This window comes from Cyprinodon tularosa, unplaced genomic scaffold (genome assembly GCF_016077235.1).
Source record: "Cyprinodon tularosa strain WSP-4 unplaced genomic scaffold, ASM1607723v1 ctg416, whole genome shotgun sequence".
In the NCBI taxonomy this organism is placed as follows: Eukaryota; Metazoa; Chordata; class Actinopteri; order Cyprinodontiformes; family Cyprinodontidae; genus Cyprinodon; species Cyprinodon tularosa.
Genome location: NW_024039137.1, coordinates 106,378 through 128,998, shown reverse-complemented (window position 1 = coordinate 128,998; position 22,621 = coordinate 106,378). Strand labels below are relative to the sequence as shown.

Below are 22,621 nucleotides of genomic sequence, written 5' to 3'. Positions count from 1 at the left end.
TTGTTCCTATGTAAAGATATTCAGTTTAGTTTATTTATATAGCGCCAATTCACAACACATGTCATCTCAAGGCACTTTACAGTTCAACCAGACCAACCTCCACCAGAACCAGGCTGTGAGCAGCCATCTGCGTCTGCAGAGGCCAACTGGGGAGGAGACAGAAGCAGACATACAAAAAGAAGCAGGGATACAAAAGGCAACTATCAACCAGCTCCACAGGCGGCCTCGTCCAGAAAACACAGCCAGGAACATGAGGTCCGAGCCAGCTCCCATATCAGGATGCAAAGAGCATATCTAGCCAGTCACAGTCAGAGAAACAGGACTACACTGAAAAACAGGTCGATCTTGAACTTCTATAAACAAAGGTGTTGATGGCAGCAGCATAGCTGCTATTTCTCTACAGAATTGTGTCACAGTCAAACAGCAATAGACCAGATGAAGCTACTATGATAAAAAAAAAAACAGAGAGCATAATGCTAAAGACTGAACTAAGAAATTCTGCAGTGGGAGAACTGAGATAAAATTAAGCAGAATGATGAAAAAGGGGTCCCTATGTCCTCCAGCAGTCTAAGCCTATATCAGCATAACTATAGAGATAGCCCAGGATAACCTGAGCCTCTCTAACTATAAGTTTCAAAAAGGAAAGTTTAAAGCCTAGCCTTAAAAGTAGGCAGGATGACTGCCTCACAGGCTAAAACTGGTAGTTAGGTTCCACAGGAGAAAGCCTGATAATTAGGAAATCTGCATCCTATTCGACTTTTAGAAATTCTAGGAACCACTAGTAAACCTGCAGAATGACAGTGAAGTGCTCTTTTAGGAATATATAAGCATAAGCATATACATAAGGAACAATCAGATCTCTGATATAAGATGGAGTTTGGCCATTTAAGGCTTTATATGCGAGAAGAAGGGTTTTAAGTTCTATTCTGGATTTAACAGGAAGCCAATAAAGAGAAGCTAGTGACAATATGTTGAGGTATCTGCAGAAATGTGAGGGGTGTACTCACTTTGGTGAGCCTCTGTATTTATTACATAAAATAAATACATAAACAATGAAAACTGATAGAGAAAAAATGGTAGAGCATTCATCCATCTTCTTCACAGCTGAACATATACATTCCTTCTTAAAACATATTTTTACAGCTTTGAACTGACATAAAAGCATTGATGTTGAAGGTATAGCTAAAGGTCACTATAGCGTAATGTCATAATGGATCATTACCTTCTCATATTGTTATATTGTGAGCACCAGAGTCAATGACGACCAAAATAAGAAGCATAAGCAGTAATGAAATGAATCTACGGTTACATGTGATCCTTTAACATTAACTCCCTTATGTAACGGATAATTAAATTTACTCATCAAATCAAACGCCTTCCAAGAACATCACTGTGCTGATGGGATGTTAAAAGGGAAACCCTGTGTCTGTCTCCCCACTGCGTTACCATCAATGCCCAGCATTGATTTTCCCCTTGCTTCCTGTGAACTTCAGCGTGGCATCGATTGGCCTCCAATATAGGCGTGCTGCGGGGCAGTCCTCTGCTTTGTGCCAGCCAGAACAGGGGGTTTAACACTGACAACAGCAGTCATACGGTGGCAACAAGAAGAGACTTTGTTCCCCCCAAACATTATTCCAGAAGTCTAGAGGACGGAAAATAACACAGATTTTTTACGGATTAAGATTAACAACAATCTAACTTTCTGATCCCAATCAGGTATGTTCTGTTTATTTATTCATATAAGGTAAAGATCTGATGATCTACTAAGATAATAGCTGTATTAATGAGTATCATAGGCCTGTACTGGTAACTGTTTTTAAGAAAATCACACTAAAAGACAGTAGGCTATAGAGCCAGAACATATAGATAATAAAGTCTTGGAATGTAATAATTATAATGAATGTTAAAAAGTACAAGATCAGATCTAAGAATGTATCTTTGGTCATATTTTGTTGATCCTCTTTCATCCAGCCAAGGTTTAGATCTGCTCCCATGAAGGGTGAGGATCCGCCCATCAGGAGCCCTGAATGCTGTTCGCTTTCATCACCCAGGATGGAGCTGCTGAGCCCCCCACAGGGAAAGGATCACGCTCAGAACGTCACAGAGAAGGTCACGCAGGTATGAGGGGCGAGAAGCTCTTCTTCTATGAAAAACAATTAAATAAAAAATGAAAGTATGTTTAAAAGGTTGAAGGTGAAAATAACATCAGTGTTTTTGTTGTTTAATGGAAATTTGCTCTGACTGATAAAATTGGTCAAACAAGCTGGACTTTCAGTGTCTTTTTTAAGGCTAAATTGGGACTGGATTAGGGCTGCAACTAACGATTAGTTTGCAAATCGATTAATCTGTTGATAATTTTTTTCCGATTAATCGATTAATAATCGGAGAGTCAAAGGTTCCTCAAAGATAAAAACCAGGTGAAACTTAAACTTTCTCACTGAAGGAGTAATAATATTGATAGACAAAAACATTTTTTTATCTTAAATGCTTAATGTTTACATATTTCTTGGTATATCTACTGCTCTAAGTGGGTCGCTCTGTCAGCTAAAGGTGTGTTCACAGTCTCTATACTCCAGTTAATGATTAATTGATTACTAAATTAGTTGACGATTATTCCAATAATGGATTAATCACGATTAATCCGATTGTTTCAGGCCTAGACTGGATGCATGTGCTGAAATATTCAACCGGCTTTGGTCTGGATTTTCCATCTTTCTATGAAAAAAAAGGTTATGAGGATTTAGTGTTCAGAGACCCAGGATGGATTATGTCTGACTTCACCAACTCACTTATTCACCAGGAAACGTTGCTCTTCCTGTGACTCAGAGCCATCACAGTTCAGCGTAATTAGAGCTACCTTCTCTGAACTAGAGGAGAAACCAGGAGCTGATGCTAATTAACCCTCCAATGGAAAAATCAGTGGGCGGCTTGGTTGTTAATAAAGATGCATTGTCCAACAGTTCAATCTAGAGCTATGAGTGTTTACCAGCAAAGCCCCCCCTCGGGGCCTTACAGTTCTGCATCGCTGGACTGTGGACATTAAACAAATGCTTAAAAAAAAAACAGGATGCATCAACCTATGACCTTCCAGTTCCCGTCTATCGGATGATCTATCTGTGTAATTTATGGATTCATATGGCTAACAGACATGGCTGGAAGGTCAGGGGTATTTTTCAGGAAAACAAATGTTGATTAGAAATTAGGCGATGAACTCAGCTCAGTTCATCCTCACAGCCCAACAGTCAGCTTGGACAAAATCTATCAAAGGACACTGATGACATCATGTCTTCAAGTAAATCCTCTTTTTGACATCTTGACTTTTTCCACGGGTTACAATTTACTGCATGGTCAAGCTTTTATACCTACAGGGACAAAACAAAAGAACACGAGAACATAATGTCTTCTAGAAAGGTCTTGTTGGTACTCTTAGTTCAGTGAGACATTAGATGTCAAACTATTTAATAAAGTTGTGCATTGGATGTTAATGTGCATTAATAAGCAACCATGAATGTCAATAGATGAGAATATTATAATCCTTTATCTGTAGGTGCTTTCTTTGGAGTCAGACGTCCTTCCCGAATACAAGCTGCAGGTGCCAGAGACGGCTTGGTGGATCCTGCTTCACTACAGCCCCTTCAAAGCGTTTTGGGACTGGATTATTCTCCTCCTAGTCCTCTACACAGCTGTTTTTACTCCGTACTCAGCAGCCTTCCTGCTGGACGAACATGGCAACCTACGGCAAAGGAGATGTGGCTACACCTGTAACCCTCTGAATGTAGCGGACCTCATGGTGGACGTGCTGTTTATTGTGGACATAATCATTAACTTTCACACTACGTATGTGGACCACAATGACGTGGTGGTAACGCAGCCGAGCCGGATAGCCAAGCATTACATCAAGGGCTGGTTTCCGATTGATCTGCTTGCAGCAACACCCTTTGACCTTCTCATGTCCAGATCTGGGTCTGATGAGGTGACAATACTGGTTTCTTTGCCATATTTTGCTATGCAGTTCTTTTACAAAAAGGTTATAATTCTTCCCTATTTTGTGTTTTATTTGGGATTGTATGTATTAAACCAGCACAAAGTAGAGCATACTTTTAAAGTAATACATAAAAGAATATTATCCGATTAAACGGAACAAAATATTCCTCTTTTTAATCTACATGGAAACATTGTGTGGCAGAAAACATCCTGAATACAGCATCCCTCTATTGAACATGGTAGTGATAGTGTCATGATGTGGGATTCTGTCATTTGCAGGTACAGAGAAGCTTTAAGAGTTGAAGGAAAGGTGGGAGGAGCTAAAATAATGACAATGCTAAAAGGTATGGCGGAGGATGTTCTTTTTCCAGGTGGATCATCAAAATAAGTGATTCTCCTAATTGTCGATCATTCTGGTGATATGTTTACGTAAGGCTATCCTACGTGCTCGTCCCCATTTTCACTTGCCTGTGGTGAGTCTGACATAATAGAAAAATTTCAAATCTTCTTTTGGAACGTAAGCTTGCATGAGCGATGCAAACAGCAAACTTTAAACAAAGCATGCATGAGGAGAAATGGGCTCCTGCATGCTCTGTCACATGTTTAGACTTAGATTTAGACTAAGAGAGATTTATTTTGTCATTTTGTATGAATGTAAACCAAAAACAAAATTTTATTTAAAACAGCTCTAGACAATTTATAAAGTGCAGCCTTGAAAAACATTAATAAATACATAAAAAGAAAGTAGTAATATAGATATATGACTGTATATTTACAGTTCTAACATTAATAGTTCATAATTTAATAGGTGTTCCCTCTCGGAACAGGATACAGGGTTATTCACGTGCATTTTTTTACCTGATACCAATCTAACTCTGATGAATGATCAGATTACTGACCGATCAATTACTGATGAATGCATGATTGATATTATGCCATGTGAGTGAAGGCTGTAGCATTGACATAAACATTGTTAATAAAGGGGAACTGTACACTCAGATCTATCTGATCGGTGCATCTATATTAAAAAGTACTAACCCATGTTTTGCTGAAAAAAAAAAACGTGTATCTGTTGCTTTTTATGAGCTACTTTGTGTTTGACTCACACAATCCCAATAAAACACCTAAGTCCTAATATACTATAATTAAAAGGTGAGGAAGTTCAAGAGGATGGAATACCATGTCAGATTATTTGATCTAACTCTACCATTGTTTTTTTGTTTTTTCTGTTACCCATTGAAAACAAAGATGGTGACCTTAACAAGCTTGCTGAAAACAGCTCGGCTTCTGAGGCTGGTCCGCGTGGCCAGAAAGCTAGACCGATATTCTGAATACGGGGCTGCTGTCCTCTTCTTGCTCATGTGCACCTTTGTGCTCATCGCCCACTGGCTGGCCTGCATCTGGTACGCCATTGGCTTTGTGGAGAGGCCATACACGGAGACCGGCTGGTTAGACAACCTGGCCGAACAGGTAGGGAAGGCGTACAATGAAAGTGACGCCACCTCTGGCCCGTCGGTAAAGGACAAGTACGTCACAGCCCTCTACTTCACCTTAAGCAGTTTGACAAGCGTGGGGTTTGGAAACGTCTCGCCAAACACCAACTCTGAGAAGATCTTCTCCATCTGCGTCATGGTGATTGGATGTGAGTTGGATTCTACTTTATAGGAATGTCTGAGCTGCTAGACAAAGAAACAACTACAGAATCAATTAGAAGCTGAAAGATTGTCCCAGTCTGCTTAAAATATGAAATATTTTGTTGCACAGGTGTAAACACACTGGAAAAACGATCTAGAAATAAATATTAAATTCTTAAATTAAGTGTATTTACCCTTAATTGGAGTAGTTAAATGAGATAGTTTGCCAATGGAATGAGTTTTTTTTTTCCTAAAATAAGATAATTAGATAATATGCACTTGAAATAAGACAATACTATTGTGTTTTCTTATTTTAAGTGTAAATTGTTTTGTTCCATTGGCAAAATGTATATTTTACCTCCTCAATCCAAAAACAAATGCACTTATTGTAAGAAAAAAATGACTTATCTCGATTTTGAATTTTTCCAGTGAACACAATTTACATCTAAAATACATATTTTATAGCTGTAAATGAAGAACATTTAGAGGGAATAATAGTTTAAAACTACAAATTGCACCATTATCAATCTATAAAGTAGATGTACCTGAACCATTTTGATTTTCTTTTTGATTTTTTTATGTGATTTCAATGTTGCAGTGCAAAAAATGTTAATGTAAAATTGGTCAATTTTCTTTGCCAATGGAATAAGACAATTTACATTTAAAATAAGAAAACAGCTGCAGTCTCTTAATTCAAGTGCATCATATCTAATTATCTTATTTTAAGACTCATTCCATTGGCAGATCATCTAATTTACCCACTGAAATTACAGGTAAATAAAGAATTTGAATTTGGAGAATCTTTTCACTCATATTAAGATTGTTTTTGCAGTGTAGGAAGATTTTAATCTGTGACCTCTGACAAACAGTAATAGAAATGCACATAAAAGTGACTAAGGCACACCCCTGAAATATGAAGAGGAAAAATCTAAACTAAAAGCCTTAATAAAGTTTATTATATTTCAAATTTTTGACATACACTTTTTTTTCTTTAAAGTCTATAATAGTATATTAAATCTTTTCTTTTTTTAGTTAGTGCCAGAATAATGAGGGAGCAAAGGAAAACAGAGAAATACTTCCTTATTTTATCCATTTAAATCTCTAGAGTTGTGCGCATTTGGTTGCAAGAACCCAGTTCTCCATTCTGGGTCTCTGGGCTATGAAAGAAACAGTCTCATTGGAATCTGCCTTTTTTTTAAATCGAATTTTAAACACTGAATTTTTTTAACAACAAATTTTAAACACTGAATTTTTTTAGACATTGAATTCCTTACACGCAATTTTTATTTAGTAAAAATTCACCAGACAAAAATTCAGCTGCAAAAAAATTCAGCTGAAATTAGCCTCATACTGCGTCTTGGGCGCCGTACAATGGCAGCCCACTGCTCCCCAAGGGGATGGGTTAAATTCAGAGTACATTTCTTCAGAGTCAGATCAATAAAGTCAATTTATTATAATTAAAATCATCTTTTTCCCCCTATTTTAAACAAAGTTTGGACTCCTTAAAAATCATTGAAACACCAAAAGGAATCCTGACAGATCCTAACGAGCCATATTGTAGGGCAAGATTTGTTGCCTGGTTACAGTGGAGGAGGGAGCCAGCTTCTTATTGGCTACAACTGTACTTGTCTACTTGAAATGAACGATACTCTTGTAAAGGCAATGCTCACTTGCCTTTTCAAGAATAAACTGCAGCTGACTTATCGTTTCTTTTTTCCCTACTCTGTCACAGCTCTTATGTACGCCAGTATCTTTGGAAATGTGTCTGCTATCATCCAGAGGCTTTATTCTGGCACGACCCGCTATCACACCCAAATGCTGCGGGTCAAAGAGTTCATTCGCTTCCACCAAATTCCTGGTGGTTTGCGCCAACGACTGGAGGAGTACTTCCAGCATGCCTGGTCTTACACAAATGGCATAGACATGAATGCTGTGAGTAGATCAAAGGTGTGTCCTCCTGTAGCACCAATAATCTGTATTCACGCGTTTTAGCGCTGACATGAGGACGGTTTTGATGTTGTTGTTTTTTTAAGGTCTTGAAGGGGTTTCCGGAGTCCTTGCAGGCAGACATCTGTTTGCACCTAAATCGCTCTTTGCTGCAGAACTGCAAGGCTTTCTGTGGAGGGAGCCAAGCGTGTCTGAGGACCCTAGCTATGAGGATCAAGACAGTCCATGCACCTCCAGGGGACACTCTGATCCACTATGGAGACTTCCTGGACTCTCTCTTCTTTATCTCACGTGGTTCCATCCAAGTCATGAAGAATTATGTTGTTGTAGCTTTATTAGGTACAAAAATCTAACTTTAATCTTGAAACAATGATCAAACATTCTTCCTCTAAAAACCAATTAAAAATGCGTCTATCCTCCTGTAGAGAAGAATGACATATTCGGCGAGCCTATCCACCTGTATGATGAGCCGGGACGGTCCAACGCAGACGTGTACACCATCACCTACTGCGACCTCCATCGGATTCCGAGGGAAGACCTCCTCGACGTTCTGGATATGTACCCAAGCTTTGCAGACAACTTCTGGAGAAACCTGGAGATCACTTATAACCTGCGAGATGTACGTTGCCAGTTGGTTTCTATAAAAAGCAATGAATGGAAAATGGAAAAAATAAGATAAAAGTTATAAATAGTCAGGGAAAATTCCACAGGAGTTCTTATAACTAGTACAACATTTCACACGGTGGTCCATGTATTTTTATTACCGGTATAAACACAAAGTGGTGCATAATTGTGATTGGGAGCTAACCTTCAGAGGAATTATTTGGGTATTGTTCTAGCTGTTCTGCACTCAGGTTTTTAATACATGCCTTAAATAATCAGTAATATTTCGATCTGGCTTTAACTGGGTCATTTTAGCACATGATTACAGTTTGATCTAAATGTCCTTTTTAAATCTCCCTGTGTTTGGCGTCTCTCAGCTCCATGAGGCTGAATCTCTGGCCCAGTCTCTACTGTTGTCTTTCCTCTAACAGGTTTTCTTCTAGAATCTCTTTGCATTTAGCTTCATCCATCTTTTAATCAACTCTTACTGGGCCCCCTTTTACTATCGAAGAAAGGCATCAACACAGCATAATGCTGCCACCACCCTGTTTCAGAGTGGGAATATTCATCCTTTCAACAAATATCATGGCCCTCTTGGCTGCTTCTGTAAAAATTGTCCTTATTGTCTGGCCTGTCACTTTAGATGATCATTTTTTTTAAATTTGCAGTTCTGTTATATCTGTTGACTGAACAGAGCTATGTCAGATATTAAAAACCTTTAATAACTTTAACATTTTTCTACCACATCCCATAGCTCAAATATGCTTCCAGGCTTTTTAGGCCTTCACAACACAAACGTTTATTTATTTATTTTCTTTTTGCTGACTTCATTTTTTATTCATTTTTGTGACTTCTGATGGTAAGAGGCTGCATTTTATTCAGGGATTTAACAGAAAAGCGAGCTGAACACAAATGCATTTGACACATTTAGGACTTTTATCAGTAAGAAAAAAGCAAACATTTATCCTTCTTGTTTTGTTTTCTATTTCAAACTCCTTGAAAAAATGCAGAAAGGTTTTAGGGGTATTTTACAAAGTTTTATATGTGATGATTTAACTCTGGATAATGTGATTAGCAGACTGATCAAATGCCTCCAATAATCACTGATGAATCTGGGGAGGATGATGAATATCGCCACAAACCGAGGCACAAAGTCCACTCGCTTGACTGCAGAATAAGACCAGGTAATTAAACGTCACTTTAAATAAAGCTGTAATTACATATTTTCCAGCATTACTCCTTCTACCTTAAATGTAGTGGCTGCAATGGTGAGATGGGTCATTGATAGAATGACTGCTTTGCTGTCATGCTCAGATGGAATCGATCATGAAGACACGTACCCTCATCGCTCCTGCCATCACTCACCTCCTCAGGCCAGCTGGGAGGACCCCTGGAGCTGTGACTCCTCCTGTTCTCGGTCCAGTGAGGGTCTGTCGAAGCCCAACACTCAAAGCTCCAGACTGGAGCATTGTCCCACTGAAGATTCCAGTCGGCAATATTCCCCCTCTGTGGCTCTACAGCTGCCTCTAAGTGGCCCTTCGGTGGGGAGGGACCAGAGTCAACAAGGTAGATCAGAGTCTTGATTATGTTTGCATAAATGTTGCATTTTAAACATGGATTTCCAACATGGATTTATATGACTGTATCGTAAGGAATCTCTCTTCACCTTCATTTTTGTCTCCTTTTAGCTTTGGTTCTGCATCTTTCACACAATTTGGCCAGGTTTTTCATTGAGGGAATTTTCTTTTTCCAAATTTTTAATATGTCCTTGAACTCTGTGTCCATTTAACTACCTGGTACCATGGAATCCCACTCAAAATGCATTTTTTTGCACACGGATCTATAAATACGTTTTTAGTATTTAAATTGAATTGAACATTATTGATCTCACATTGGAGAAATTTATCTCTGCATTTAACCCATCCACTTAGGGAGCAGTGGGCTGCCATTGTGCAGCGCCCGGGGAGCAGTGTGAGATTAAGGGTCTTGCTCAGGGACCCAGAGTGCCAATCTCAGGATTCAAAGCCCTATGCCCTAACCACTAGGCCGCCACTCCCCTCTTTACATTACCTTGTTTACTGTTAAAATGTCAATTGTAATAATGGTACAGTCACAGGAATCCAAAGCCCTTTACACTATATTTACCAATCATGCACATGTTTAATGGCAGTATATGACATTAGGTTTTCCTGTTCATTTCAAGTCTTTAAATTTATATTTATGTAAAATCAATATCAACAATTAAGTTGGTAAAAAATCAAATCTAACAGGTGATGCATCTTGATTTATTGACCTTATCATGTATTTTATAGCTTTTCAAAGCAATTTTTACTGATATTTTTACCCATCATTTCTAATTTGAATAAAGTTTTACTTTTCTTCTTTTTTATTTCATGGTGGAAAAAATTAAATCCGGCATGATTTCCAGTACATTTAGGTATTTTGTAAATGTGATCTTTTTTATATTTAAACTGTTAAAAATGAAGAAATGTTTGATGATTTATTGTAAAACTTTACATAAATTGGCACAATTAACAACAAACAATTTGCTTTATAATGTTTTTCTGGCAGATATTTTTAGAATAAAAAAGAATTCAGCTTTATTGTCATTACACTGTCACAAGTACAAAGCAACGAAATGTAGTTTGTATCTATCCAGAAGTGATATACAGGATATAAATATTTACTTACATGTGCAGAGAGAATATGTATGTATTGACTATGAATGGTATATAAAAACAGAGAGTAATTGTAAGAGGCTATAAAATGAATAAATATTGAAGCTATATACAGATGATAACGGAGAGTTAGGATATGGATTATATATATATATATTAGTGAGGTTATAATACAGGATAAATGACAGATAATAGCAGATAAAAGATTTGCAGATTATGTACAGCTATAATTGAGAAGTGTGTGTTTTTTTTGTCTCCAATGAGATACCTGTTAGATAAAAGATTTTACATAGACATAAAATCATAACAGTTATTGTTGCTGCTAAATTGTTGACATTCCTGCGCTTCCGTGATTCCCCAGATGATATTTATTAGCTCTCCTTTCTGTTTTTCTTAGGTTCACCCTTGGATCTGCCAGGAATGTATCGATACTGGCCAGTACAGCAACAGGTTTCTAGTCATGTTTTATCCTCCTCCATCGATAACCCAAACGCCCCACCACTGATCGCAGAGGAGAGGCCAAGTGAGCTTGAATCTCAACTTGAAGTCCTCCAGTCACAGCTTAACAGGTAAGCTTTTGACAGATCAGTTAATTACCTCCTTCCTGCTTCATCTAAATCTAATTTAAGAGCTTTTCCTATTCTAAGACAATGTACTTGCAGTATTTTCCAGTGTGTTCTGTTAGTGAACAGCTCCAGCTGCCATGGTTTCCTTAAATCACCTGAGGCAAAGCTCTAATCTGCATACTGGTAGTCATGGAGGTCATTAAGTTCTTTCTCTGTGAACTCCATAGGCTGGAAACTCGTATGACGGCCGACATCAACGTCATTCTCCAGCTTCTACAGAGACAGATTGCTCCAGTTCCCCCAGCATACAGCACCGTGTCACCCAGTACGCTGCCCATTGACTCATCTTCTCTGTATGGGACTGGGGCTCCAGTATTGCACAGCATTTATCCAGATTCCCCAGATCAGATGGACAGCAAGGTATCCAAACAGGTATGGAACCCAACTGAAGGACCATAAAGGACATATTTTGACCTGGATTAATGTTTTATAAAAGTCACAGAATAATCTTAGTTTTTTCTTTCTCTCCCTTTAACTCAGATATTGGACCAGGTGGATCTTAAATTCTCTAAGAAGTCTCAGGAGTCCTTATCCAGTGGCATCCACATGACAGCAGCCTCTGATGACACCACGTTTATGACTGTCACCCCTGAAACTGAGACTTGTGTTGGTTTAGCCTCCTCATTAACACAGAAAATCCCCAAATCAGTACCTGAACCCCACTCTAGACTGTGTGAGACGGTCCGCTACCCCTCTTTACCGGTGAACCTGGACCTGACCACAGGACGGGCTGAGATCCAGAAACATACCTCAGACCCGGTGCTGCCTGCAACCTGATTGGTCGGCTTCACCTGGAAAGGACTCAAAGTTTCTCTCAGGTTTTGGACAGAAGTCATACAAGAAATCTACCCTGTTTTGTTTCCAGCAGCTATCGGTCAACACGTGAACGGGAAAAATTACATGCAGTGCCTTGTAAAGGTGCCATTAGTGTTTTCATGTAACAACCTCAAGCTTTGTTTGGATTTATTGGTATTTAATATGAAATACCAACACAAAGTAGTGCATAGTTGTAAAATCAAACAAAAATACCTAAATACCAAGAGTATCTTGGTGCAAGTTCAACCTCCCACTAATTATTTGTAGTCTCCCTTTATCTTCTAATTAACTCCTTTCATTCAGTCTCATCAGATTTCATTTTCTCAATTCAGGGTCAAATGCAGTTTTTTTTCTTTCCATTTTTTTTTATACACATGCGGTTTTGAACGGGTCAGATAATTCAGTCTTGATTCATATGATTTGTGACTCCCCTACATAGTTTAGTGCAAACTTGAAATTATATATGTGATATCCGTTAAGATGTGATTTGATTAGAGCATGAAAATGAATGTAAGATTCTCCTACCTGAGCCGTGCATCTCTGCAGCTCTTCTAGTTACAATGGGCCTCTTGGCTGCTTCTCTGATTGACGATGTCCTAACACATTATTCACCAATTGTTTCCATCTGAAGGTTTTTGATTGGACTCCTAGAAAAACAAAATAAAAGTGGCTGAATACAGAGATATCTGTAAAATTTTATTTAATGTTTGAAGAATATATAAAGCTATTATAACACACATTTATCACAAACTTTTTACTTTTTTACTGTTTTTTATTTGTAATATGGACCCAATAGTTTGCTTCTAAAGATCAAAAAGATATTTTTAGAAAAACATTTTCTTGTTAGAAAGAAAACCCTTGAAGTCAGGATTTTGTGTTTTGTCAGATCTTTTGTGGTTCTAGATATTTCAGTAATTGTGCTTTTCAACCTGCCTGGGTGTGCTTTGGGGGCACAGTTGTTAGCGTACATGACCCATGTATGGAAGCCTTAGTCCTTGACGTGGCCGACCCGGCTTCAAATCTGACCTGTGGTCTTTTGCCGCATGTCTCTCCCCCACTCTCATATCCCCTTTCCTATTAGCCTACTGTCCAAAAAACAGCCATTAGTGCTGTAAAACATTTTTTAAAAACTGCCTAAATGTGGTTCACTTTGTTTCCCTGGAGGGTCCAGTACCCCTGCAGTTCCTCCTCAATTGGATCAAATTCCTTCTCCCCTCTGAACAGAACATTTTCATTTCATTCTCATTGATGCATAATTACTAAACTATCCAATCTGCATAAGATAAGGTAAACATCTTAGGCTGTAACAATAAAAACAACTTTATTTTAACAATATAATTCAATGTTTATATATATTAATCGCATCAAGTTTGTGATTAGAAAGCATAGTTTTTTTTTTACATGGATGAAAAATGTTAAAATATTATGTACTGTATTCTGATAGTTTTTTAAATGATCAATTTTCTTCATTATACATCACTTCCAAAGCTGTAAAGTTACAGAAGTTCAACAGCTTTGAATACTTTTATAAGCCAACATGAGTGCTTGCAGGTGGATCTTTATTCGCCACATTTACATCAAAAATGTCAATATTTCAAACATTTTCCCCCACATTTTCTTCTTGATAATTTTAATTGAATTCTGTTAAATAACCCTCACATAAGGCATATACATTTGTATGATGAAGCTTATTTGAAATACATAATCAGGTCTTTGTATTTAGTATTAAATTGTAGTTACTCAATATGATTACGAATGTATTTATTTAAATATATTTATCATTTGAATCACACAAAGATAACCCGGATTCATGAGATTCAACAATAAAAAAAGTATTTGAAATATTCAGCATAAATTTTTAGTAAGTGTTCAATAATTCTAATTACATAAACTAAACAATTATGTATTTTAAATAAATAAGCAATATCAAAATTATGAATATGCATCATATAAGGTTTATCTATTAAGCTAATAGCTTTGTTTTAAAATGATCTAAAAGAAGATTAAATGGGAATTTGTCATGTAATAAGAGAATTTACATTTTCAAATTTGAAAGATTTTTGTGAGTCCACACAAACATCAAAAGTTTTCCTCCTGAATAATATCTGAAGACAGTTATCAGTATTTTTACAGACAGAAACTGATTTATTCTCACAGAATACCTTAAACCTGATCGATAGCGAGCCAGCAAGTAAATACCCATTAGCAATAAATTAATTCCACTCAATAGTTCACATACAGAATTATCCTAATTGGAACAAAAAAGGGTCCTTTTTTTCTTTTAAATTAATCCTAAACAGCACTTCTAGCAGTTTTTTAAAGCAACATTTTTTTTTTTTTAGTAATGAAATAAATGTAGCAACAAATGAAATATCGTATAAATCTTGAATAATTACAAATTCAATGAAGATCAGTACAGCAGATTCCACAAAAAGAACCAGTTAAAGGTAAACTGCAGTCTATTTTCTTCAGCAGATGAACACAATGAGCCAATAGCAACGATCATATTAAAGCATGCATACAACTGTAGCTTATCTCCTAGACGACGATAAAAGCTTAATTGTTTTTAATCTTGTGTGTTGGTCTTACACAAGTAAAAGTAACAGTCATGTAATTATTTGAGTTGCACGGGGCTGTTTCTCACAACGGTGCCAAAATCTCAACAGGTTTATTTCATCAGGAGGTAGAGAAGGCAGCATGTGAACTTTGAAAACGTGGAAGCTTCTAGCACTGGCCTGGATTTTTTTGTATTTAATCCTGTCTCAACTTGCAGCATTGCACTTTATTCATTCTCAGGAAAAGCATCTTGTAAATACTCTGTATTAATAATGTTTGCTTTCCATCAAGTTACTGAGGCTCCATCTTTGATGAGCACCTATCTGCTATCATAAACCTCCTATTTGTTAAATGATATACCAGTTATTGGTTGTGCAATAACCCTAATTAGGGTTAATAATTTGCTTATCCTCCCATGAGAAATAACCTCTTGCTCCATGTGAAAAATATATTAGACTGTGAGGCACTGAGAGACTTCAGAAATATGCATTTCCCTTGATTGAATCCATTTTGCAGAGCTAAATATGACTTTGGATAGAATGATTCAGCGCCCTCTACAGGACTGCAGAGAAACAGTGTGGCAGCTGTAGGAAAAGGTTTGTTGATTTTCACTAACTTACTGTTTCAGATCTTTGGAGAAATGAAAAGACAAGTGAAATGAAATGACAAGCTTAAAGGATCCTTTCAGTGTCGTCCAGTTTTCCTGTATCATAAAGTGGTCGATATTCAGCTCTAGTTTCTCATCCACAGTTTTATATTTAGCCTAACTGCAACTGCCATGCTTTTAACAAACAATACATCCAAATAAAGTCACACAAACAGCATTACAAAGATTAGCATCAAAATGAAGCCAGAAGTGCAAATTGAATATTCTTCCAAAAAATTTTTTTTCTTTATCCAAATTCCTGGCAGCTGAGAATATTTCTGAGCTGCTTTATGTCTCGTCTCTGTGTTTTGCTCCTCAGACTCTGAGGATTTCCAGGCGGCAGTTGTAACAGATTGCAATCCAGTCGGGCTGGGTGGAAGCCCACTGCACGTTGTTGATCTCTCCCTCTGCGGTGTAGGCCAGTATGGGGTCCTCTATGGCCCGCGGCATCTGCTGGATGTCCCAGATTAAAGCTTGGTGGTCGTCGGCTAAAACAGAGCAGGGGGTGTTTTAACAGATCAGTTTTTTCTGTTTACACAGAATGTAAATACTGAAACTTAAAACAATGATTAACTGTTTTCCCCTTTTTATAAAATGTGTTGAACTTCATGTTGTCCTCAAAGTTAGTTGCTGCATATCAATGTTTCCTCTACAGAAGTTTGTTTAAGTCAGATTTAAAGAGAGCTGCAGACCTGCTGTACAGATATGACAGGAGGAGTGTGGCGCCCAGGCGACTCCATTAATACAAGCTCGATGGTTGCTGAGTTTAGCCACAGGTGTGCAAGGGACACGCACATCCAGGATCACCACCTGAGAACAAAAGGGGAATGTCTGAAAATACTGCTGCACAGGCAGATTGCAGAGTGACCCCACAGAGCTCACCTCCATGCTGTCCATGGCCATGGTGGCCAGGTAGTTGGGGTCCTGCTTGTTCCAGCAAAGCCGCAGCAGTGGGTGGTGCTGAGGATCCTCGTAGATGATCGTGCTGTGCTCAAGGTGACGGAGGTCAAACATGCGGACCGACCCGTCTGCTCCGACAGAGGCAAACATGTCCCTGCCCCCACCAGCTCGACTAAAGGAGATGTCATACACCTTTAACGCAAACAGAGATGAAGACCACTGTTCTGTTATTCACTCGCTAATGTCAACAGTATGGATCCAGTAGTACATGCATTTGTTCAGAACGGTCTCAATACAGGTCACTCATGAATATATGCCGACAAATAATATTTTAGGTGAGACATATGACAGCTTGACCGTTCTAAGTCTAGATCAGAATAATATCAAGGGGTCAGATAAAACCAAAATAATATTATTTAGGTACAAAGGCAAATGAACACCATACCTACTTTGAAGCATAGAGGTGGAAACATCATGCTGCGGGGTTGTTTTTCTGCATAAGGGACAGGACGACTGATCCATATTAAAGGAAATCAAATCGGGGCCATCAGTGATGTGTTTTCATTACAAATATGCCCAAAACTATGTCAAAATTTAGCTCATTTTGAAAATGCAATTTTTCAAATTGCTTTTTTATTTCCTTTAAATAAGAAATACAACCAAAATTGAAAGTGAATATGTTTGTTGACGTGATAAATCTTGAAAACAACATGGCAGGGATGGATGTAAACACCGGAGATAGATCCATATGTCAGCCTTTGTTCCGGTACTCATCGCAAATAAAACATAAAAAGGTCAGTTTTCTCTTTAATTACTTTTTTTTTTTAAGAATCTGTATCCAGCGTTGTGCATGAACACATTCAATGAATGGCATTCACTGAATATGTTCATATTTTTAGTGAACAGTCAACTGAACCGATCAGTTTTGAAGTAAGAAACGAGCAACACACACAGCTCATGTTCATGTTCAATTAATAACGCCTTTCATTGCTTACCGTCAGGTTTTACAGGACTTATTACAGCAAACAGCAGGACAGACCAGTATGTCTACTGCTAGTGCTATTTTGCGTGATTGAGACTCATCTGCTGGCATTTCTGATGCCAGTTTTGCAGAGCGCTTCGCAGAGTTTTATGAACTAAAAGGAAGAGTCGGACAGAAAAAAAAAAACAAAAAAAAACACTCTTCTTACAACTAAACAAACAAATCCTTGCTGTTGCTGTTCTGCTAAATGACACACGAGCCATGGTAAAAACAGGTAAGTGGTGAAACAGTGAATCAGTATGACATTTACCTCTTTATCATGAGCAATGAGCTGCGTCTTCACGTGACCCGACACTAAATTGACCCTGCCCAGCACCTGTCCGGTCTCCAGACCCCAGATGGTGCAGGTGGTATCTATACTGGAAGTACCTGTTCAAGCAAACACATCCATCTACCCGTGTTAACAGGTTTTCAAAAGTTGCTGTGGATCACAGGGTTCAGGTTTGATTTGTTTGTTTTTTTGATTCAGTATATAAGTTCATCAAACCTTTATTGAAGGTAACATATGGACTACTTAAAACAGAACCATACTTATAAAACTGAACGACCCCTGAACAAGTGGAGAAAACCAATTCAGTCAGGTTACCTAGCAGGTTTGGGTCCACTTCATTCCAATCAAAGGATGTTAAAGGGGCACAGAAGTCGGAGTTTTTGTTGTTGTTCAGTAGGCACTCCAAACGGGTCTCTGTGTCGCTCACCTGCCAATGAAAAAAGGCCTTAACCCATCGATACTTTAGGGTTTCCATGAGTTCATTCAGCTTATGTGCAACAAAGCAAAGCTTGCTGCTGTAGTGATTTCAGATGTCCTCCATTGATTCTGGGACATCAGTAAGGACTAGACTGAACGCTCTTCTCACCCTCCAAATTCTCAGGTAGTCGCCACTGGTGGCCAAAAGGTCGGGATACGCTCCTTTGGTGTCAGGAATCCATGTTATCTTGGTAGTGGGGTACGGGTGGTCGAAGGTGTTTCGACACACAAACTCTGAGCTCTCTTCCTCCAAACCAACTATCTGCACCTGTGGACACACAGCAAAATCTCACCTGAGTGAGCCAGTGCAGTGTTACTTATCTGGACCAGAATATAGAGGTCAGTCAGTTCTACGGGTGGTGAGAAACCAATCAGCTGCTTAAAACCAGCCCATCAAATACAAATCAATATATATATATCTATATAAATTAGGGCTGAAACAAGTTACTCAAATAATTTAGTAATTGATTAATCATTAACTCGAATATAGAGACTCTAAAACACGCCTTTAGCAGACAGATCAATTCACTTAGAGCAGTTATATCAAGATTGTAAAAAAAATATAACATTTTGCATTCAGGATTAAAAAAATAATTTTCTTGTGTCAATATGCTTTATTCAGAACTTGTCAAGTTGAAAACCTTGAGTTTCACTTAGTTTGATTTCGTAAAAAGTCTTGTTTAAAGAACTTACCCGATAATTTATTTAATTGGAAGACAAAGAAAAAAAATTAACTAAAAAGGTTTCGGTTTTATATGCTCCTAATTTATAATACTTACATGCTAAACATTAAATATTTATAAATCGTGCATAAATATGCAAATCCCTGGAAATTCACCACATTACAGATTTTATTTTTGATTTAACAATCCAACACAATGTAATACATAAGAAGATGGATTCATTCAATTTTCTCCCAACTAAAGCACCTTTTACCCTGGTAGCCCTAAATAAAATCAACTTTAAACCAACTACTTTCAGAAGGCACCTAATTATAAAAGAGAAAGAGGACAGACTGCTAACAGACCTCTGTTTCCTCGTTTATGAGGAGATAAAAGTTTATAAAAAGCAGGTTTTGGGAATCCATTTTTGTAGCACACATCTCTGTCTTTAAAAGATTTTTTTTATTGTCTTTCTCTGATGTAATATCTTTAATGCTGTGTTTTTATTAGGTGTAGACAGAATATATACCACTCTGAGGGTATTTGTCTACATCTTTCAACTTTTTTACTTTTTAAAAAATGTTGAAATATATAAACTTTCAAAAAATATTCTTAGTTACTAAATCCTTTTTTTTTTTTTTTTTTTTATCCTGCAAGATAGAACATCCAAGCATCCCTTTGTGATTGTGATACTGCTGCTTAGAAGCTGATAACGAGTGAGACTCAGAGTGCACACCAGGCAACCAAATTTCACTATTTTAGTTGACAAAAAAAAAACAAAAAAATAATTTAATAAATTTCTCAAATAAGTTTGGTGTGGCCTGTGAATGAGTCAGTAAATGCTTGCGGTGCCCTTACTGGTCAAAATGAGATTGTTGTTGTTAATAGTATTATATTATCAATACCACTGCAGCATTAATTTTTAATCAGAAACAAAGATTTTTTTCATATCTATTTACTCATTCATATTTTTCTTTTGTTGATTTTTGGAATCCATTTTCTTCTAACATTTTATTATTAACTACACAAATTACCTACATGGGACACCTGCTCCATTTTTGCCTCATATTTATTAATTTCATATAACTTCATCTTATCCATTTTTATTTAATCCAGACATTAGAATAAAAAAAAAAACTGTAAATATGACTAATCCAAAATAAATTAAGTGTTATAGCTTAAGCTTTACCTGTTTCAAATCCTGTAAAAAAAAAAATAAATATATATATATATATATATATATATATATATATATATATTAAACATTGATACGAAAAAAAGTCAGAAATTCGGAGATTAAAGTCAGAATTCAGAGATTAGATTAAAGTCAGAATTCAGAGATTAGATTAAAGTCAGAATTCAGAGATTAGATTAAAGTCAGAATTCAGAGATTAAAGTCTGGCCCTAATCCTCTTCCCTACATTTATTACTTTCTGACTATCAATATGTTAACTCTGTTGCTTCTTTAAAGATGTTGATTGTTTTATTGTTTTTTAATAAATCTGAATGTGGGGATGTCAGAGTCAATGTCCCACAGCCAGGAGGGTTTCCAAGAACTAACCTTGTTGTTGTATTCCTCCACGAAGCTACCGAGCGCCAACCGGAAACGTTTATCCGGCCTGACCGTCCAATTCATGGCGTAAACCGTCCATGGGGCTTCGTATTTATAGATTTCCTTACGTTTTCCGTGCAGAGACATCCCCGAAACCTACTCACGGAAACAAGGAATTACCACAACAACCGGGGAGCCTGAACGCGTCTCAACAGCCGCTTCCTTCAATGATAAAACTTAGTACTATCGGCTGTAGGGCCGCAAATAAGGACGAAAAGTAAACTTAACTGGTGAAACACCTTATTACGAATCTTTCTTCCCGGTACAAGTCACAACTGGGGAGAAATTTCCTGGCAAATGTTTCAAATTGAAGACACACAGCAGCTGGATAGTGTTCAAAAACATGGCAGTGATGGCGGCGTTCAAAAATAGAATGACGAGCGTCATGGAGACCGCAGGTGTTGCCTTCTAGACACCACATAAACGTGGGAATTATTATTAGCAAGTTACTGTCCGCCAAGAAACGGTCCAACAATTATATTTATTTATTTTATTTTTTTGAATGGGGAGGAAAGAGCTTTGTTAAAGGTTCCACCTTAAATTCACCCAGCTTTTTCGTTTTGTTTGTGTGCCCAAATAGCAGTTGTTAAGTTAAGCAAAATATATTATTCGTAATTAATGAGAACATCTGGTTTACAAATCATTCTTTCAAATGCGAAAAGGCTTTATTCACAATAAACCAGTCTCTGCTTCTTTATTCCCTTCTTACAAAGTGAATGCCTACATATAAATCGTAACAGTTTAAATTCAGCTATAAGAGATGTCATTGAAGGCAGCACTAATGATGGAAATACGTCTCACCTGAGGCTGTATGAAGGGCTCAACTAAGAGCTTCCTGTCTCTTAAGTACCTTTTGAATTCTTTAAAGGTGCTGCTTCAAAACTTGTATTTACTGAGAATGACCAAAGGCATAAAAAATTGACTATACTCCCAACTCCATCACTTCCTGAATTTCAGCCAGCTCCTTTGTTTCCTGGCTTTCATTGCTGGACAAACTAATTAATCCAGTTGTGCCTGACCTCAGTAATCATGACAACATTAACCAGACGCACCTGAATTGTCCAGCAATAAAAGACAGGTAACAAAGGAGCTGGCTAAAACTCTATAATCCATTCTAAAATTGTTTAGACAGACAGATTGATATCTTATAGGATCAAAAATATTTGTGGAAAATTATAACAAAAAGCATTGTTTTTAACTTTATGAATTTTCTACAGTATAGGTGATTTCAGTGTTGATCTGTTAAGAGCAAATATTAAATTGAATAAGCAACATTTGTTAACATTTTTTTAATTATTAGTTGTTTTTTTAAATCTTTTTTGGACAAGGCAAGTTTATTTGGCACATTCCAGTGAAAAGACGATTCAAAGTGCTGTACCACAGAAAAAAAAAGAGCAGTATATTGCAGTGGCATAGGGGAAAACATATTTTAAGACAATAAAAGTACATAATAAAAATAAGATTGTTATATTAAAAGAAAAGATGTAAACAGCAAATAAAAAAAGACAGGGGGACTGAAAACATAACTATGTTTATATAGAATGCTGCGCTAAAATAAGGTTTTAATTTCGATTTAAAGAAACTTCAGCACTTTTACAGTTTAATGGGCGTTTACTCCACATTAATGGAGTTGGAGCATAAGAGTAAAATGCTGGTTCTCTATGTTTGGTTCTGGTTCTGGGTGTACTGAGTGGATTTGAACCAGAGAACTAGGGGGTTGATACACTAATAAGTCTATAAAATATCTTGAGCCGAGCCATTCAGTGATTTATAGACTAAGTCAAATTAGTTAAATGTCTTTTAAAGATTTCAATTTCTTCTCTTATTTACGTATACTTTTAATTAGTGTTTAACAGCTTGAGGCCAAAATCTCATCTTTTTCTATATAAAATAGACCAGAGGGGCTTTTTATTCTGCTTAAAAATGTAATCCAGTAAATGTTGTATAAAGTTACATTTTCTTTTTTCTTTTTTTTTTAAGTTACATTTTCTTCTGGTAACTTTACTTGTATTTAGTAATAATCATATCTAATATGCTGTTCTTTTCCCTGAGAATAATTTTTTTTTATCTTCAACCTCTGCATGATTCGATGCAGTGACATGTCAATCACATGGGGGGGTGCATCAGATTTCAAAGATTTTCTGTTATACCGTTACAAAGATGAATA

At 37.1% G+C, this 22,621-nt stretch overlaps 2 protein-coding genes across 5 annotated transcripts; one reads left to right on the top strand and one right to left on the bottom strand.

Annotated features, from left to right (window-relative positions):
- Positions 1-1,539: 1,539 nt before the first annotated feature.
- LOC119792243 (potassium voltage-gated channel subfamily H member 6) lies at positions 1,540-13,032 on the top strand. 4 transcript variants are annotated; one of them, XM_038298810.1, is made up of 12 exons: positions 1,540-1,716; positions 1,972-2,118; positions 3,548-3,973; positions 5,233-5,626; positions 7,351-7,550; positions 7,652-7,904; positions 7,991-8,184; positions 9,247-9,352; positions 9,483-9,734; positions 11,244-11,415; positions 11,640-11,844; positions 11,953-13,032. In XM_038298810.1, the coding sequence occupies exons 2-12, from the start codon at positions 1,993-1,995 to the stop codon at positions 12,247-12,249; spliced, it is 2,625 nt and encodes an 874-aa protein (XP_038154738.1). In that variant the 5' UTR covers positions 1,540-1,716; positions 1,972-1,992; the 3' UTR covers positions 12,250-13,032. The 4 variants fall into 4 exon arrangements, with proteins under 4 accessions (XP_038154738.1, XP_038154737.1, XP_038154736.1 ...); XM_038298809.1 differs by having other exon boundaries at positions 9,244-9,352; XM_038298808.1 differs by having other exon boundaries at positions 7,351-7,565; positions 11,953-13,031.
- Positions 13,033-14,598: 1,566 nt separating this feature from the next.
- On the bottom strand, positions 14,599-20,830 carry LOC119792235 (DDB1- and CUL4-associated factor 7-like). The gene is made up of 8 exons (XM_038298793.1): positions 20,683-20,830; positions 20,404-20,550; positions 18,290-18,448; positions 18,019-18,130; positions 17,683-17,801; positions 16,373-16,582; positions 16,183-16,300; positions 14,599-15,978 (listed from the first exon to the last, which is right to left on the bottom strand). The coding sequence occupies exons 2-8, from the start codon at positions 20,539-20,541 to the stop codon at positions 15,806-15,808; spliced, it is 1,029 nt and encodes a 342-aa protein (XP_038154721.1). The 5' UTR covers positions 20,542-20,550; positions 20,683-20,830; the 3' UTR covers positions 14,599-15,805.
- Between the last annotated feature and the right edge of the window lie 1,791 nt (positions 20,831-22,621).

Excerpts from the sequence above, each read along its gene's own strand:
- LOC119792243 (XM_038298807.1), top strand. The coding sequence starts at position 1,993 with ATGAAGGGTGAGGATCCGCCCATCAGGAGCCCTGAATGCTGTTCGCTT. Across the intron at positions 2,119-3,547 it reads TCACAGAGAAGGTCACGCAG|GTGCTTTCTTTGGAGTCAGA; the intron begins GTATGAGGGGCG and ends CTTTATCTGTAG. Across the intron at positions 3,974-5,232 it reads CCAGATCTGGGTCTGATGAG|ATGGTGACCTTAACAAGCTT; the intron begins GTGACAATACTG and ends TTGAAAACAAAG.
- LOC119792235 (XM_038298793.1), bottom strand. The coding sequence starts at position 20,541 with ATGTCTCTGCACGGAAAACGTAAGGAAATCTATAAATACGAAGCCCCA. Across the intron at positions 16,301-16,372 it reads TGGCCATGGACAGCATGGAG|GTGGTGATCCTGGATGTGCG; the intron begins GTGAGCTCTGTG and ends TTTTGTTCTCAG. Across the intron at positions 15,979-16,182 it reads CTGTCATATCTGTACAGCAG|CCGACGACCACCAAGCTTTA; the intron begins GTCTGCAGCTCT and ends GCTCTGTTTTAG.